Source organism: Prionailurus bengalensis, chromosome B3, assembly GCF_016509475.1.
Source record: "Prionailurus bengalensis isolate Pbe53 chromosome B3, Fcat_Pben_1.1_paternal_pri, whole genome shotgun sequence".
Lineage (NCBI taxonomy): Eukaryota > Metazoa > Chordata > Mammalia > Carnivora > Felidae > Prionailurus > Prionailurus bengalensis.
Genome location: NC_057355.1, coordinates 107,189,398 through 107,207,457, shown reverse-complemented (window position 1 = coordinate 107,207,457; position 18,060 = coordinate 107,189,398). Strand labels below are relative to the sequence as shown.

The window sequence follows — 18,060 nt, the reverse complement described above, 5'->3', positions numbered from 1 at the left end:
ATTGTTGCATCACTATATTATACACCTGAAATGAATATAACAATATGTATTAGCTACGCTGGAATTTAAAAAGACAGAAGACAATAGAAGCTGACCCATAGATGATCTGGAAACTGACATTAAATAAAATCTTTTAAACAACTATTATAAATATGTGAAAGAAAATGGATAAAAAGATGGAGAATTTCAACAGAGAAAGGGTATTTATAAAAATAAACTCAAGTGAACTCTCGAGAACTGAAAAATAAAATTTCTGAAGTTAAAACTTAGATACATTTAATAGCTCTTTGGACACAGAAGAAGATAAAATTAGTGAACTCAGAGATAGCTCAATAGGAAAAATCCAAAATGGTGAAAAAACTGAATAAAAATATGAAAAGAAGAGAGTATAAGAAACTTGTCAGAAGGGCTAACCTATGAATAATAGGATTTGTAGGAAAGAAGAGAGAAAATGAGGCAGAAGGGATACTTAAAGAAATATGGCTGACATTTTTTTTTCAAAATTGGTAAAAGGCATCAATCAGTATACAGATTTAAGAAGTTCAGTAGACACCATAGGAAATATGAACTTATCATAATCAAACTGCATAAAACCAAAGCTAAAGATACAAATCTTAAGAAGAGCCATAAAAATGAGAAACATTATTTTCAAAGAAACAAGGAGATCAACTGCTGACTTTTCAACTAAAACTAGGAGTGATCAATGGTCAATAGGATTAAGTCTTTAAATTGTTGAAAGAAAAAAAAAAAACCTGCCAAATTAGAGCTCTTTAACCAGTGAAACTAACATTCAAAAATGAAAGTGAAATAAAGTAAGAAAAACAAAACTGAGAGAATCGGTTGCCGTGACCAGAACTGAAAGATAGTAAAGAAAATTCTTTGGACTGAAATAAAATGATCCCAGATGGAAATATAGTAATGCAGGATGAGATGAAGAACATTGAAAAAGGTATATATGTTAGAAGATGTAAAATACTATTGACTTTTTTAAAACAACAAAAATTATTACATTGTTTGGTGTTTATAACATGACAACCCGAGCTTAAAAGTGGCAGGCAGTATTTGGAGTTTACACTTGTAAAATTATTTTATTGCATAGGAAACTGTAAAAGTACTATATAAGATAGACTCCAGTAAGTTAAGGATGAACATTATCACTGTAAGCTAATCACCAAAGTATTTAAAAAGCATAACTAGAAAATTATTGTAGCAAATAAATGGATTAATAAAAAATAGGCTTGATTATTTTGAAAGAAGGCAAGAAAGGAGAAATAAAGGAGCAAGGAAAAGATCGTGATAAATAAGAAATAAATAGCAGATTGATGGACTTAAATCCAACAATATCAATGATTACATTAAATGTAAATTGACTTAACACTCAATTTAAAAAAACAAAGATTACTATCCTGAATTAAAAATAAGACCCAAGGGGTGCGTGGGTGGCTCAGTTGGCTAGGCTAAGCGTCTGACTTTACCTCAGGTCATGATCTTGCGGATCATGAGTTCGAGCCCCGCATGGGGCTCTGTGCTAACAGCTCAGAGCCTGGAGCCTGCTTGGGATTCTGTTTTTCCCCCCTCTCTCTGCTCCTCCCCTGCTCAATGTCTGTCTCTTTCTCTCTCAAATAAATAAACATTAAAAAATAAAAAATGCCCAAGAATATACTGTCTTTAAGAAAATAAAAAGATACAGATAGTTTGAAAATGGAGGACAGAAAAAGACATATCATACAAGCACCAACCAAAAGAAAGCTGTTGTGTATATATCTATATCAGCCAAACTACACTGGAAGTCAAGGAGTATTACTAGAGATAAAGAGGAACATTTCATAATATGATAAACAGGTTAACTCAACAGTAAGACATGATAATTCTAAATTTATAAGTGCTCAATATATATAAAGATTTATATATATTTATTTATAGCATTTATTATGTAAAGTTATATATATAGAGAGAGAGAATTGAAAGGAAAATAGATCAATCAACATGAAAGTTAGATGTTGTGATATACTTACTTCAATATCTGGCAGACATACAGCCAAAAAGTTAGTAGGAAGATAGATTATTTGAATAATGCTATTAACCACTGTGACCAAACTGACATTTATAGAACACTCTTAACATTTCAGAATATACATTCATGTCCACTTGACACATGTATCAAAATAGGTCATATTCCAGGCTCTAATGCAAGTCTCAAGAAATTTTTAATGGATTAAAATTGTACGGAGTTTGTTGTCTGACTACAGATGAATTAAACTGAAAATAAACAATAGGATAGTTACAATCATCGAAAGTTTATAATTCTATATAATTAATGGACCAAAGGAAAAAAGTCACAGACGACTGTTAGAAAGTATTTTGAACTGGACAAATAAGATGAATATAATGTTTCAAAACTTGTAGGATGCAGCTAAAACAGTACTTAGAGGGAATTTTATACTTTTAAGTGAATATGAATATATTAGCAAAGAAGAAAGGCTGAAAATCTAAGCCTCTATTTTGTGGAGGTAAGAAAAGAAAAACAAAAGTAAAAGAAGGAAATAATAATTATAAAAATAGGAATACAATGAAATAGCATATGCAAAGATATACAAAAGAAAAAAAAAGAAAAAAATTATTCTTTGAAATTCATTCATAATATTGATCGACCTCCAATAAGATGATCAAAAAATGAGAGAAAAATAAAACTTAGCAATATCAATAATGAAAAAGTAGACATGCATGGCTATAGCCTCTCAGATTATTACAATCATAACATTATGATGTTATGAATAATTTATACCAATAAATTTGACAATATATTTTAAATGAATGAATTGATTTGAGGAAAATAAAAATTACTAAAACTGACACAAGCAGAAGTTAAAAATTAGAATAATCCAGTATCTACTGAGGAAATCTATAATCAAAAAGCATCTCACAAAAAAACCCTCCAGGTCTAGATGGGTTCACTGGTGAATTCTTCCAAACATTCCAAAAAGAAATAATACCACCTTACATAAACTCTTTTAGAAAATATGGGAGGGAGTAACACTCTTCAGCTTCTTTTGTGAGGCCAGCATAGGAAGGATATTACAAAAACTCAAGAAGGATATTACAAGAAAAGAAAGGTAGAGGATAGAGCTCATGAATATATATAGGAAAAGTCTACACAAATCATTAGAAAATTGAATCCAAATTGAGTAGCAATATGTAAAAAGAATGTCACATCGGAGCCATATGGGGTATATCCTAGGAATGCAAGGTTGGTTTAACATTTAAAATGCTATGTGTTTTATTTATGTATTAGCTGAATTAAGGACAAAAATCTCTGATCATTTCAGTAACTTCAGTAGAAGCATTTGATAGGATTCAATACCTGTTCAAGACAAAAAAAAACTAGGGATAGAAGGAACTTGCCTTAATCTGATAAAAGACAGCTAAAATATTCACAGCCAACATCATATTTAATGTAAAATTCTGAGCACACTTTTCCCCTAAATTCAAGAGTAAAACAAAGAATATATAACCTTTACCACTTCTACATAACATTGTATGTGAAAGTCCTAGACAGTGCAGTAAGTCAAAGTAAAGAGTTAAAAGTATAAAGATTGGAAGGGAAGAAATAACACCATATTTGTTCAGAGAGAATATGATTATGTACATAGAAAATTCAAGAGAATACACAATTAGAATTAATACGAGTTTAGCAAAATCACTATGCAAAAATTTATTAACCTGATGTAGTTCTTTACATTACTGTGTCAGTATGTTTTAGGATTTTCTTTTTTTTTTTTTTTTAATTTTTTTTTTCAACGTTTATTTATTTTTTTTGGGACAGAGAGAGACAGAGCATGAACGGGGGAGGGGCAGAGAGAGAGGGAGACACAGAATCGGAAACAGGCTCCAGGCTCTGAGCCATCAGCCCAGGGCCCGACACGGGGCTCGAACTCACGGACCGCGAGATCGTGACCTGGCTGAAGTCGGACGCTTAACCGACTGCGCCACCCAGGCGCCCCTAGGATTTTCTTTTTATAAACATCCTTAAACTAGATTTTTTTAATCTAATCTGAGAGTTTCCATCTTTTTAGCTGCCATTATTTGGATATATTTAGATGCCTTCTAATACTTTATTTTATGCTTTCTATTTACCAGTTCTTCTTTGTTTCTCATGGTTTCCTTTCCTGACCTCAATGTGATTTAATATATTGATTACCTTGTTTATACCTTGTACTCATTTAGTAGTTATATGTTTTAGTTATTTCTAGTGGTGACCCTTAAATATTTAACACACAAATTTGACTTTTCATAGTCTAAAATTAAGGTCTCAAAGAAAATTAAAGATCTCTACTGTCCTCCTGAACAGTACTAGAAAGTTAGGATGCTTTCACTTTCATCACTCCTTCCTACCTTATGTTCTATTTTTTGTCTACTACTTTAATTTCACCTTTCTTTTATAAACCCCCAAATTAGCCATTACCAGTTTTTACACGTAGCATTCTTTCATGCATTTCGCTTCTTCTAAGTTCAGTTTTCTTCTTCCAGAAGTATGAACGTTGGTAGCTTTTTCTGCAGGGCTTGCAGTTGGGAAATTCATTTCTTACATAGTTGAAAATGCCTGTAGTAGTCTTGCTGGGTACAAAATTCTAGATGACAGTTATTTTCCCCCCCACTCCTTTGAGGACATTATTCCATTGTCTTCTGGCTTCAGTTAATTAACAGACCGCAGCTGGCCCAACAGTTTCTCTGAGGCAATGTATCTTTTACTTATGCCTGCTTTTAGGATTTTCTCTTGTCTTTGATGCCCTGCAGTTTCACTATGATGTGGGTCAGGATATTGATTTTTTTTCTTGTCTTGCTCAGTGCTATAATGTGTGGCTTTTATCCATTCTGGGAAATCTTAAGCCAAATTTGGATAAATTATTCAACTTCTCAAGGTGTTATTCCTCCCCTTGAAACTCTGCAATGTTTCCTTCATTTTCTGACAGTATTATTCCTTGAGTCTGTCTCACTGTCCCTTGCACCTGTCCCTGATTAAGTTTCCATATCTGTCTGCTCAAACTGGTGGTCCTCTTTTTTTCATAACTCAACCTAATTATCATCTATTCTCTGAAGCTTTTCCTGAAACCTCTTCTTCCCCCAGTCACTGTGTATCCACTCTTTCCTGCTCATACATCTATCAGTTGATTGCATTTACCTATTTATGTGTAAATCTCCCCCTACTAAACTCAAGTTTCTAGTGGGTAGCTCTCTTTGTATTTACAATGACAGGCACTTAGTATGGACTGTGTAAATGTTTGGAGATTGGATGAATGAATGAATCAAGAAAATGAATGTAAACACTATCTACCTCTTAGGGGTCCTGTAACAACTAAATATATACCATATGAGAAAGCACCTGGCAAATAACAAGTGCTAATCTGCTGTTTGAATTGAATGCAATTCATGCATTATTTTGGTACCGTGGGTTATGTACCAAATTGGTTGTTACTTTAAATTTCCTTATTCCATATGGCATAAAGCAGAGTTCTTAGTGTTCTTTGATCATAATGAAGTACTTTTTTGGTTTTGTGCCTTTCCTTCCAATTGCTATACTTCTCAAAGCATTAAACACACACACACACACACACACACACACACACACACACACTATACAAGGAGTTCTATGAGCTTCATATAGTTTACCAGCTATTACATTCTGTCCTGAAAACACAGTGCATTTATAAATGCTACTCTCCCATATAGCTTAACGGCTTTCTCCTTCTCTCTCATTTAGTGTCTGCTCTAATTTTACCTTATGAGGTAGGCCTTTGCTAACTCTCCTCATAAAATAGAAAACTTCTACCCCACTCCCATTCTCGATCCCCTTTACCTGCTTTATTTCCCTCTGTACACTTGTCCACAAGTGAAATATATATTTACCTCTTTTATTATTAGCTGCCCATCCCACACATAGTAGCATATAAACCTCTTAAAAGTAGCAATTTTGCTTTATGCCTAGAACAGTGTCTGGAATACAATAGGTGCTGAATAATATTTATCGAATAAATGTATCAGCGTAGGTGCCACTGATTCTCATCGGTAAAATCCTAGGGCTACAAAAACAGACACCATGCAGCCATTCTGAGCATTGTAGTCTTCAACACTTCTCTTGATCTGGGATGCGATTTCAAAACTTGACTATTTTGTTTTTCCTTAGAACTGAATGCCTACAGCATGATTTCATCCTGAACACTAAAGAAATCACTTCCTCTCCTGGCAGGCACCTAAACCAAGTTCTGAGCTGGCTGTGTACAAAGCCCGTCTGTTCTCTCCTGGTTTAAAGACAGTGGCCGTTCCTGCCCACATTTAGCAAGCTTGATTTTGCTTTCTGTTTTCTTTCACCCCTCAAGGAAAATTTACATATCTTTTCTACCCATTTTATCATTTTGATCTTGGCAAGAGCTTTCAATTCATACTGTGTGGGTACTTGTGCAAAGGAAGTACCCACTTACAGTGTCTACAAGAAATAAATTATTATTTCACAAAAACAAAGATCTAAAGCTGTAATTCATCTGTATGAGAGGAAGGTCGGAAAGTGATAAAGGTGATTGATACCTTGCCGAAGGCTACATAACTAACTTTTGTAACATAAGTGGGTCTAATGCCCACATCCTCCAATTCTCAATCAAGTTCTTCATACTTTTCTGCCTGACTTTTCTTTAATAAGTTCATTCCTGTTTCACCTACTACCTCTGCCCCTCAATTCTTATTTCATTTCTGTGTATCTCTGTGGCATCAGATGCCTCACCCCAGCCTTCAGCTGTCAAACTGCTATCTTGATTTTTTGGGTGTCATCAAGCTTCCGTCTTCACATTCAGCATGACTAAACACAATGTGGTCTTTCAGCTAAGCTGACATTCCAAGGTCAACTCTGTAGCCAATGGAAACCCATGGCCCAAGAAGTCTGACACCCTCCCCTTCACTTGAGGGAGAGCTTGCCTCTGCCCGCTTTCCCTCACCAGGGATGTTGCTGCCCTCAGCTTGCTGAACCGTACTGTCAGATTACCAATGAACAGTGGCTCTGGTAACTCAGTGGACACTTAATACTCGCCACTAAAGGTAACTGGTGGGGGGCACCTTCTGGACTTAGGTCTGAAGACTGGGGCTATCATTGGACTGGCAGTGCCTCCTAGTGGCCAAGGCTCCAAAGGGTTCCAACAGAAAAGTGGCCAGTGTGGCAGCAGCCCACAATGGCAACCCCTTTCTTCTCCTTCCTCTGAGTCTTGTCCCCCCACCTGTTTTTAGTTCGTCCAGCCTTGCCTCATACAGTGAGCATTCACTGCTGGTCAGATCATCCAGTACCTGTCTTTTCTGACTGAATTCCCAAACGTGACCGTGATGTTGAAAAAAAAATTGGGAGGGGGCATGGAAAAAGAAACATTACAAAGTCACCACTATCACTGGAGCAGGTCAATTTGAAAAGTGCTTTGTAATAACTTTTTTCCTTCCTGTAAGCTCCGTGGTAGCTCTGACACGCCTCCTCTTGTAGGAGACTTCAGCTGCCCAGGAGTGCCAAATCATCCTCCCGATCTCATTCTTATTAAGCTTCATGAGTAGTTTCAGTTAGGTTACAGAGATACGGAGAGAGGCTCGGTTTCTCTGGAAGCTCGCATCCTAAAAAGAATATGCATCATCTCAAAGATCCCATTTTAAAGTGTATAATCTTCATAAAATGAAAGATAAATCATATCTACAGCATAACCTTGAGACTCCTGTCTTTAAGTCCTCGCTGGTACAGGATGTGCAAATGTAGATTTGGGTCTGGCAAGGAACGTCTCTGGGAGCTGTGGAAGAATCGTGAAGGCTCCATTTGTCCTCAAGGGAGAGAGAGGAATCCTGTGTCCTGGATAATGCCATGCCACAACAAATAAAATGGGAACTCTTCCTTCTGTATGGCCCTGTGGTTCCCAAGGTGCCCTCTGTCCCCATGTTATGTTTTGTCTCCTCAAGTGTTCCTTCCACCAGGACTGTCTTTCCCCAGATAATGCCCAAATTCAAGGCCTTCCTCTATGCCATCTCTCTTTTCTTCATCAAAATGTACCTATCCCCTGTCCATTCTCTCAAAGCCTCGGTGTTTAATCTGATGAAGTATTTCATGGTAAGGTTTAAATAGTAGGACACCTCCCATTGGCATCTGCATTGTGACTGGGGACTTGAATCTTGATTCACTGGGATTGGAAACCAACTTTGTATCTCCCAAATGATACACACTGCCCACCTCCATCTCCCCCCAACACTCAAGCCCAAAGATGATGTTGTTGAGGCAGAATGCCCTTTTCTTCTCTGGCTTCTGTCTGGGGCCCCCACAACTGACCTCTCTTGGAATATCAGTGCAGTGACAAATAACTCCATGTGGGGAAGTCCAAGGGCTTTGAACCAGAGCCTACAGGCACCACATTCCGAATGATATGTATTCGTTCAAACCACAAACTGAGCTGGAGAAGAGGGGCAACAGGAGAAATACACAAGACCTACTGAGCAGCAGGATTTCTTTACTGATTGTGGCTTGCCAACAAAGGTTTTGGATAGCCGTGGAATATTCCAGAAAGAGGAAAAGCTCTGGCGATTGCTTGGAAGATGCCAGGCAATTAAAATAAACCGTGGCCGGAATGTAAAGAATTGGGGAAGAGAGAGGTGAATGAGCAACGGGGACAATTAGGGGGCATTATGCTGAAAGCCTGACATCTGTGCTGACATCAACTGCGTCTTACCCAACAGGTTTCTTGGGTGTCTAAGACATTTCTAGAATATGCACCCCGTGTCAGGAACTCCCAGGAACAGCCCGAGTGCCGCACTCTGATCCCCGCCCTTGGCCCTTTTCCCCTCCTCTTCTCCCACGCCTCCCACACCTGGCCTGCTTTTGTGCCTCCCGGGTCAGAGCCGCCTCAGCCGTCTCCAGGACGGACGCCGAGCCCGCGCTCTCGATCGAGCGGCGCCCGCATCCCTGTGCGCGCAGGCAGCCCCGGGGCCGCGCCGCGCTGATTCGCTGCCGCGGAGACTGCGGCGCCCGCGACGCGCCCGCCCCTCGCCGCGCGCCGGCTGGTGCAGCCTCAGTCAGTCTGCAGCCGCGCGGCCACGGTGAGCCCTGCCGCTGCAGCCGGGGCGCAGACCCTGAGTGCCAGCTCCGCGCCCCCGAGGAGAGCAACGGCGAGCCTCCAAAACCCGCACGATGCAGGCCACTGCCGATTCCACCAAGATGGACTGTGTGTGGAGCAACTGGAAAAGTCAGGGTATTCTCTTTATTTCGGTAGTGCATGCCTGCGGTGCACGGGAACCCCGGGACCCGGACTCGGCCATTGTGCATCATTTCACCTGTGGGACCTATGCATGCTTTATACCCAAGAGCTTTGTGTTGGGGGGAGTAAACTTGTCATGTCAAAAATCAAAATGGTTGGTGTTTGCATTCTTTTTCTTTTTTTTTTTAACCCCCCCCCGCCCCCACCCCTTTGTTTTCTTGTTGTAATGCTAGAAATTTAAATAATGCATCAGTTGCCTCTTCGGGGAGCTCTTTCGGGATCCATTGATCATTCAGTACTTGTTTAATCTGTTCTCCTCCCCGGAGTTGAAATGCTTTCTTATTGTTCCATGAATCCCGTTGCATTTAATTTCTGCAGAAAGGTTGAAATCTCCTGGTAGAAGCATTAAGTGAGAGGGCTCTAGTGCATCCTTTTAAGAGGGACACACCCATTTCAGGGTGGTTATTTGTGGTCACACAAAGGAGCCTGGAAATGCAGTCTGGCTCTCGAAATCCTGAAAATATGATGGCGTAGCCACATATTAGGATGGTTCACTTTGAAATATTTCAGGGTTTTTTTGTCTGTCATTGGAGTAACCTGTAACTACTATTTATTAATAATGGGTATCTGTGGAACAAGTAGAGGGGAAATAAAAGCAGTGCCCAGTACCCTCTGGCATAACAGATTTATTTTGAAACAGTCCATATTAGCACTGGGTGTGGCCACCCTCCAGCCTCGCTTGGATTGCTTTTCAGCCATTTTTATTCAGCCTCATACTTCACACATCCATCTCCTTTGTTACATTAAGATGCTCTCCTTCACCTTGCTCAGTGTGAGATTATGAGGAGAAAGAGAGAATTTGGAAGAATGAATTATGTGTTGTAAACTCTGGTGTTTGTAAGATGAAGTGTCTTTTAATATTTAACAAATAAGGTTCTGAAGAAGGCGCTTTTGACTTAACCTGAAGGGTTGCAGCGTCCCTCAGGGGACCAAAAATACTCTGGAGCAGAAGCTGGTGTGTTTTGTTTTTTTTTAAACCTGGCATCTTCCCCTTGTCATTTTATATCACAGAAGGAATAGGATGGCTTTTCATCTTTAGAGCCCCTGTAGGATTTTTTTTCAGTAAATTTTTTAAGCAAAGAAAAAGTAAACACGAATCTCAGAATTAAGAACACTTTTGCTGTCTCTTATTTGTTGGTTCGGGTGGCGGTGACATAAAACAGAATTGTCGAGTTCAAATTATGTAGGTCTATTGGAAATAACAACTGTCAAAAGTAAATAAATGGGCCTAATAAATTTAAAAGCTAGGAAGTAAGAAATCTCCAGCAGTTCAGGGGCATAATTTTAGAGAATGATGACAATGACATGAAATAGCATGTCTTATACAGAAGGCAGTTGTGAAGATTCTTGGTGACATTTCATTCTTATGCGTTAAACTCATCTGGTTTATTTGATACACACTTAAACAACTATAGATTGATATAATATCAAGTTTAGTTGAACACGAGGACATAAAAAAGTTGGCTTTTAGACTATTATGGGTTTCTTCTATTCTGACCAAAAGTAGATGCCAAAACATGGCAGATTTTCTTTTTTCTTTGTATACGATAGAAGATACTATTTCATTACAGTCCTGTGGGTTTTCCTCACTTGACCTTCTCACTGCAGGGGTTAAAAAGGTACATGGCTGTTGATAATCAGAAAATAACGCAAATGTCATCATTTGTCTATTGAAAACAATCATTTTCATTTTCAATATAAGGCCACTTGTGAAGATTAATGCAAGATCGTTGAAGGTCTTTTACACTCAGTGACCTTTAGTAGTTTTCAGTACCATTGATTTCCTTTTGTCAGATAGAACAAAGCCATTATCTTGAAAATTGACTGATAACTGGGCGGGTGGGTTTATAGGCATGAAAGAGGAATAGTAAGAAGTGAATTATTCCTTTTTCTTTCCACTAGGAGAACTTTGCATTTAAACTAAATCTACAATAAGATTTTTGTTTAGCATTTTCAATGCATCTTCTTAGTTCCCTCATTATCAAAAACAGTTCTTAACCCTGGCTACACATCTGGGGAGCTTTTAAAAACACAAAGGATGCCCACCCCTAGGGGTTCTGATTCAATTGGGTCGAGTATCAGTATTTTTTTAAAAGATCCTCAAGTGAGTTTAATACATAATCAGGGTTGAAGTCACTGGTGCGTAGTGATTCTTAGTGAGCCCAGTCCATAGACCTGCAGAGCAGGGTCGAGTATACAAATGGTGAAATGGGTGTGATCCAGGAGCATCTATGATTTACCGTTGCAGGAGGCAGTGTAACATTGTTGAGAAGGTCCTCCACAAGTATTATGGGTGAAAGTGTTGCTTATAAAAAGAAATAAAAGGAAGTGAGCTTCAGGTTTTTTACATATTCTTAAACATTCCGTGGAGAAATTGCAGCCCATTGAACATTTCATGAAAACTCTACTGAAACTAATACAGTTGTCATAAGAACTGCAGTCCACCTGCAAAAGGAACCTTATATTTACTTTATTAATGTGCATGATTTCAGCTAGAGACAAGAACATTTAAGGAGACTAAAAAGTTCACATTATGCTAGTACAAAGATTTTGTAATACATTATAAAATGTACACATGACTATATACATTACAGTACATTAGTACATTAATGTATACCTTACAAAGATTTTGCTTCCAATTAAAAAACATGATACAACTACCCCTATATTGGTTAATAAAACAAAGCCCACCCAACTCAGTGAAAGTAAAAGGAGAATAAAACAATCGCCTAATAAAACACCTCTGTAGATAGTAATCTTACAGATCACCACAATACTAATATTTATCGGGCACTTTTACTGAATGCTTTACTTGGATCATTGCACTTAATCCTCACAAATCCTATGATGTGTAAGTTTCATTATTGTCTCATCTTATAGGTGATGAGCTAAGGCTCCCACCAAGGCACATGGCTGGTAATGCCAGAAGAGACTAGATTCGGGCCTAGGCTATCTGACCACAGATTCCCCCCCCCCTTCTCACTGTTCTGCCATCTGCCTCAATGGTAGATGGCTTTTTCCTCGGTGGGTTTCCTAAGAATATGAATTATGTAGGTGATGGTGATTTTGTGGGCCTAATAACTCATCACATTTACATAGTTTTCATTTGCCACATATCTTCTCATTTGAACTTTCAGTTTACTCTTGGACATCATGAGGCTCAAAGAGGATAAGTGATTTATCCAAGGTTTTTTGATAAGTGGTGAATTGAGTGGTGAAAAGGTGACTGCTTCAAATCCAGAACTCTTCCCGTGACAGCACTCCACCTCTTTTTCTCAGTAAACTTTCATGTACTCCTGCTGAGATATTTTCACATAGTTTCTCCCTTTACAGACAGCAAAATTTCAGTGATCTTGACCAATTTATGCTATTATGGCAATCCTCACCATCATCATCAACTCATCATCCACATTTCTCTGTAAATATTAGCTATGTCCCAGTAACTATCCTAAATGCTTGTTACATGTATGACTCCCATTTTACAGAGGAAGAAACTGAGGGTTTTGAGGCAGAGAGGGCTTGGGCTTGCCCTTGGACTTAACTGGGTCCCAAACACAAGGCAGTCCGATTCTGAAACCTGTGCTTTTAATGACTTTACTATACTGCCTAAATCCAAATGGTACTATGGCAGGGGAATAAAGTTTGAGCAAAATCCTTCATCCATATTATTCCATTCGTGCTCTAAAGATAATTTTTTCCAGATATCATTGTACTCAACAAATTCATCTGGCAGGATGCTTGGTAATACAGTGGGGTTGATACTTGTCACCTGTTTGGGGCTCCTGCTCAACTCCCACTTGACTCTGTGTGGCAGCATTCTGTAATTAAAGCTTTCCCAGCATGTAAAATATTAATGAAGGGTGAAACACTAAAAGTGTTTCTGGTTTTTTATAAAATAAAATATTTTATGCTGGTCTGCAGTGTTCTGGGGAAATGCTATTCATGGTGGTCCATTCTGAAAGATGCTAGTTCAGAACAGCCAAGCATCCCAGAATACACAGAAAAAAAAAATCTGTTTTAGCTACAGTAATTGAAAGAAATGCTTGTATTTTGAAAATGGCATTTGGTAAAGATAATACATACATAAAGGCAAATCATTACCACCTTTTATCAAATACCTTCTATTTGGGCTCAATCTCATTAGAATACTGTACAAATATTACAACATAAGCATTACACTTGCACACTCCCTCTCTGCAGATTGTAATGAGATCCAGTGGGGAAACTGGCTTAGCTGGGGATCTGGGATTTTTTTTTTTAATGAAAGAAAACTCATTATACAGATAATATACCAAATATGGGTAGTTACTACTCCATTGCAAAATAAAACTCTACTTTGTCACAGTGTATGATTATTTTCAAGAGAGTCTTTATAAGAGAATATTCCAAAGTTTGAGGAGAGAATGATGGCTTTATTTTTCTCTAAAAGTGATACATGCACATTATGAAAATTTCCATTTGTACAAAGAAAGTTTCAAATCAAAGCCGCAAATCACCCAAAGTCTTACCACCTACAGTTAATCAGTGTTAGTATTTTGCTGAATATTGCCCAGTATCTCCATACCATGTAACGTGAAGCTAGAGGACTGGGTTGGCAACAAAAACAGCTTTTATGAAACAGGATTATATGCGTCTCAAAAAATACTTGAAGTAATCTAATGGAAGAAACTGACATGAAACTCAGAGAATTGCTGAACTTCAGATACATGTTTCTTTACTGTATGAGCTATTCCTTCCTAAAATTAAGAAAAAGTCTATGAGGTACATCAATAGATTAGGATAATTTTTTACTTTCATGTTTGGGTTTTAGACTGTACTGATGGACTCTGTGCAGTGTCTAACTTTGTTTTTAGAGGAAGACCCATCACAAGTGAGAAAAATGACAAAAATGGTGACCTAAATCCACATCTCCAAATCTATTATTTTTCTCAGATTTCCCTGAATTAATATTTAGTTCATTAAAAGAACACAGGTGCTGGGTGGCTCAGTCGGTCGATTTGGGCTCAGGTCATGATCCCAAGGTCTTGGGACTGAGCCGCGCATCAGGCTCTACACTGAGCACGAAGCCTGCTTAAGAGTCTCTCTCTTGTCTCCCTCTGCCCCTCTCTCACGCTTGCATGTGCTCTCTCTTTCTCTAAAATAAAATAAAATAATTAAAAAACAAAAATATTCCTGATACTCTATGAGTAAAGCATTAGGATTATGATTGCAGATTCCTAGTCCATCCTTAATGAGCAGGCCCCTTTCTTAATCATTTTTAAAAGGTTTCTCTCTTCCTCTCTCTCCCTCTCCCTCTCTCTCCCTCTTTCTCTCCCTCTGTTTCTCTCCCTCCCTCCCTTTCCCTGCCTCCTTCTCTCCCACTTTTCTCCTTATGTTTGGAATGATATTCTTTACTCATTTCTCTTTCATATTTAGACTAGTTAATACGTTTTGGGAACAATCTATGAAGTAATTGATACATTTTAAATCACCTTACAATAGAATTAAATCCTAAAATTCACTGAATCCAGCAAACAAAAGCTAACATAGGTGGATAACTCCCAGGACATCGCCTTTCTTTTTGGAAATAAATGTACATCACCACAAAATTTCCCATCCTTCTCAACTTGATTTCCTAAGTTGTGTACGCATTTGGCCATGTATCAACATTTACATATTGTCACCTCTCCATTTCTTATGAAAGTACACACAACCGTTCAAAGAAACAGGATTGCCTTATAATTAAGCTCACAGTTTGAAAGTCAAGAATTAGACATTAATAATCCTTTAAAAGCCATCTTTTGTCTAGATGACAATTAATAATAATTACATTAAAACCTTGGTCATTGTAAATGTATTCCAAATTTATAGCATATATTCCAAATAAGAAATTTGATAGAGGTTTTAGAACTTAGAAGTAGCGTTCTGTTTAAGCTATTTGCTTAGCTATATGTTTAAGCTCTATTTTTAAGTTAAATCTGAGTGAAGTTGTCTTATAATTCAAGCACTCCTTACAAGCTCTTTGCCCAAACTGATGTTAATTTTGAACAGATGAAAAGTACAAATGTAACAAGCTTTAATTTTTAGAATTTATCAACAGTTCCACCCATTTTGCAATGAGTATGTCTCGCTTTCAAGATCAAATAGAGTGGTAACAAGTATTATGATGGACATAATGTTTTATCGACTGGAACAGAGGTACCATGAGAGAGCATACCTTTGCCTTACCTTTTTAGTTCAAAAAACATTTTGCCATTATGGTTTTGGTCAAAATTTTTAAATATAGTCCGTGTCTATAAAGAAGCAATAGCTGTCTGCCTCCGTGGTTCTTTTCTATTCCAATACAATGATGGATTTTAAGATGTGGCCCAGACAAGGGCCCAGACAATTGTGACTGATTACCACCAACCAAATGAACAGTTTTGTATTTTGATCAAGTCAGAAAGCTTACAGAAAGGAAAAGCACATAAGAACATCCATTACTTACTACCTTGCAAATCTCTCTGTGTGCTTCCCTCAGCTACCGTGTGCCCAAAGCCTGTCTTTCTCTCCATATGGTCATCTCTTCTTTTGATGCCAGTTGCCCTGTTGAGACCCCTCCAAATGAGTCCATTTGCTAAAAGATTTAGCAGGAGGATCTGGCCACACTGTCTTTAATACTGGGCCCTGCTGTTTCATTTCCTGGCCAATTCCACCCCATCCAGGTGACAACGGGCCTGAGCACCACTGCGTTCATTTCCAAGCACAGGGAGAATGTGGTCCTACTGGTTAGAAGTAGCCTGTGGATTAAATGCTCTGTTCTTTTACTGTCTACACAGAATGCCAGGTGTAATGTATCTACTCATTCAAAACATCTGCTGAATTATTTAAACATCCAGAAATAATAGTGTTGGCATTTTTCTCTTCACAGTCATATTGACTGCATTTATGCAGTGAGAGGAAAGAGCCTGGAAAATGGAATCACTGCAGGTGTTTTTATCAGCAAAGGTCTCTTCCAGCAGTTTCCCTCTGGATTACCATTTAAAGTTTAAATATATGTAGGAGCCTATTTCATAGCAAAGGAAACTCATGGAGTAGTTGACTAGGAGATGTCATCTTTGAAGGTCACCGTGCATGTTTAATGTCTTGTATGACATCAGTTCCCATTATGTTTCTCTGGTTTGATGGCAAACGAGGGAAAGTTAAAGTAGGGAAAGTTACTGCTGTTTCTTTTTGTTAGCTCTTTATGGTGTGATATTTTGTTGGCCTGAAAAAGGCGGTGAAAATCAGAGAAACTGGCTGTCACTGCTTTGGACACTGGGTTGTAAAGAAGTGAGGTTTTTTGAGCCTCTAACCCTTTTCCGAAGGTGGTCAAGTATTGTAGTCAATTATTGGAAGCTTACTAAAATGTAAAGCCAACAGCATGTAATTTTTCAACAGTCCTTTCAATGAAATGCTGATACTATCTATAAACAGGATTTTCTCCCTTGGCCTTTTATAAAGTAGCACTTACTTATCACATAGCAAGTGGTGCAGTGCTGCCTGAAATCTTTACTGGACCAAGATGGACTATAAATAAACACATTTAAGAATATGGTGCAATAATGCAGATAATTGTGCACAATTTATTGCCATTTCATTGTTATCCATTTATACCACATTTTGCCTTATAAATAAAATAGGAGTAGCTGCACCACTGCCTTTCATTTCGTACATTTTTAATAAACTTTCTGAATACTGTACCGCTGTTGGATCATATAATTGACTACACTTAAAATGGTTTCCTCAACCAAAACATTTTGGGCAGCAGCTAAGGGCTCTCTCTCTAGAAGTTTGACATAGCATTTTGTTTCCATTTAGCTATTAACTCAAACTTTGGATCACTTCTATTTTTTCTTTTCTGTTCTTGATTGGATTATGGAAATTAAGGATAGCTCTGATTTCTGCATGCGAAATCAGGAATCTTCAAATCTGCCAAATCTGCCAGTTCACCCTTGACTGAATTAGTTCTAGGTGAGCCCCAGGCAAGCTGCAGTGGGTTCTCCCACATGTGGTTTGGGGACTAAGATGAGATCACCAAGCCCAGTCCATTTATCAATTGATAGGATGTACTGATCTCTCATTTCAAAGCCGATGCATTGCTCCTTGGGTTTTAGCAAAGTAACTTTGGTTTTTGCAATTGACAAAGCAATACAGTAATTTACCAAAGACTATGGGGGTTAATTTGTTGCAGTTATAGAGTTACTTATATATTTTTTTACTTTGGTTTTATGGAAAGTTTATTCAAATACCCATTTTTTCTGGATCAGCTGCTATAACCTTCCTACACAAGTTTACATCCCTCTAAGCAGAATTAAAATGTGAAAAATCATCATTTACACAGCAGATTGGAACACAGAAATTCTCTTCTCTGATCACACCTCACCACTTCCTACCCTTCCTACTGAATCATCATGGGCCATTTGCTGTCACTCTGACCACACGCAGCCATTGCCATTCCCCCAGCGCATCAGTTTCCAACAGTCTTGGCTGCTTGTCAGTCACTAGAGATCCTTGACTTTAGCCAAACCCTCTTTACTTTCTGGCAGTCCTTTTATTGATTGCTTTCTGAATTTAGACTGTATTTTTCTAGATCAGCACTGTCCGATAGAAATATAATGTGAGTCATTACCTAGAAATTTTAAATTTTCTAGTAGCTTCTTCATTAAAAAGTAAAAAGAGGGGCACCTGGGTGGCTCAGTCGGTTAAGCATTCAACTCTTGATTTCAGCTCCAGTCATGAT

At 38.1% G+C, this 18,060-nt stretch overlaps 1 protein-coding gene across 2 annotated transcripts in view; it reads left to right on the top strand.

Annotated features, from left to right (window-relative positions):
- The window catches only part of RTN1 (reticulon 1), a 228,432-nt gene that overhangs the window by 193,994 nt on the left and 16,378 nt on the right, over window positions 1–18,060 (top strand). The window contains exon 1 of one of the 2 annotated variants that reach the window (XM_043556282.1): window positions 9,063–9,254. The exons of the other annotated variant lie outside the window; for it this stretch is intronic. Within the exon in view, the coding sequence (XP_043412217.1) occupies window positions 9,194–9,254 (61 nt within the window). The 5' untranslated portion in view covers window positions 9,063–9,193. Of the gene's footprint in view, window positions 1–9,062; window positions 9,255–18,060 lie in introns of those variants that run through there. 2 annotated transcript variants of the gene reach the window in all.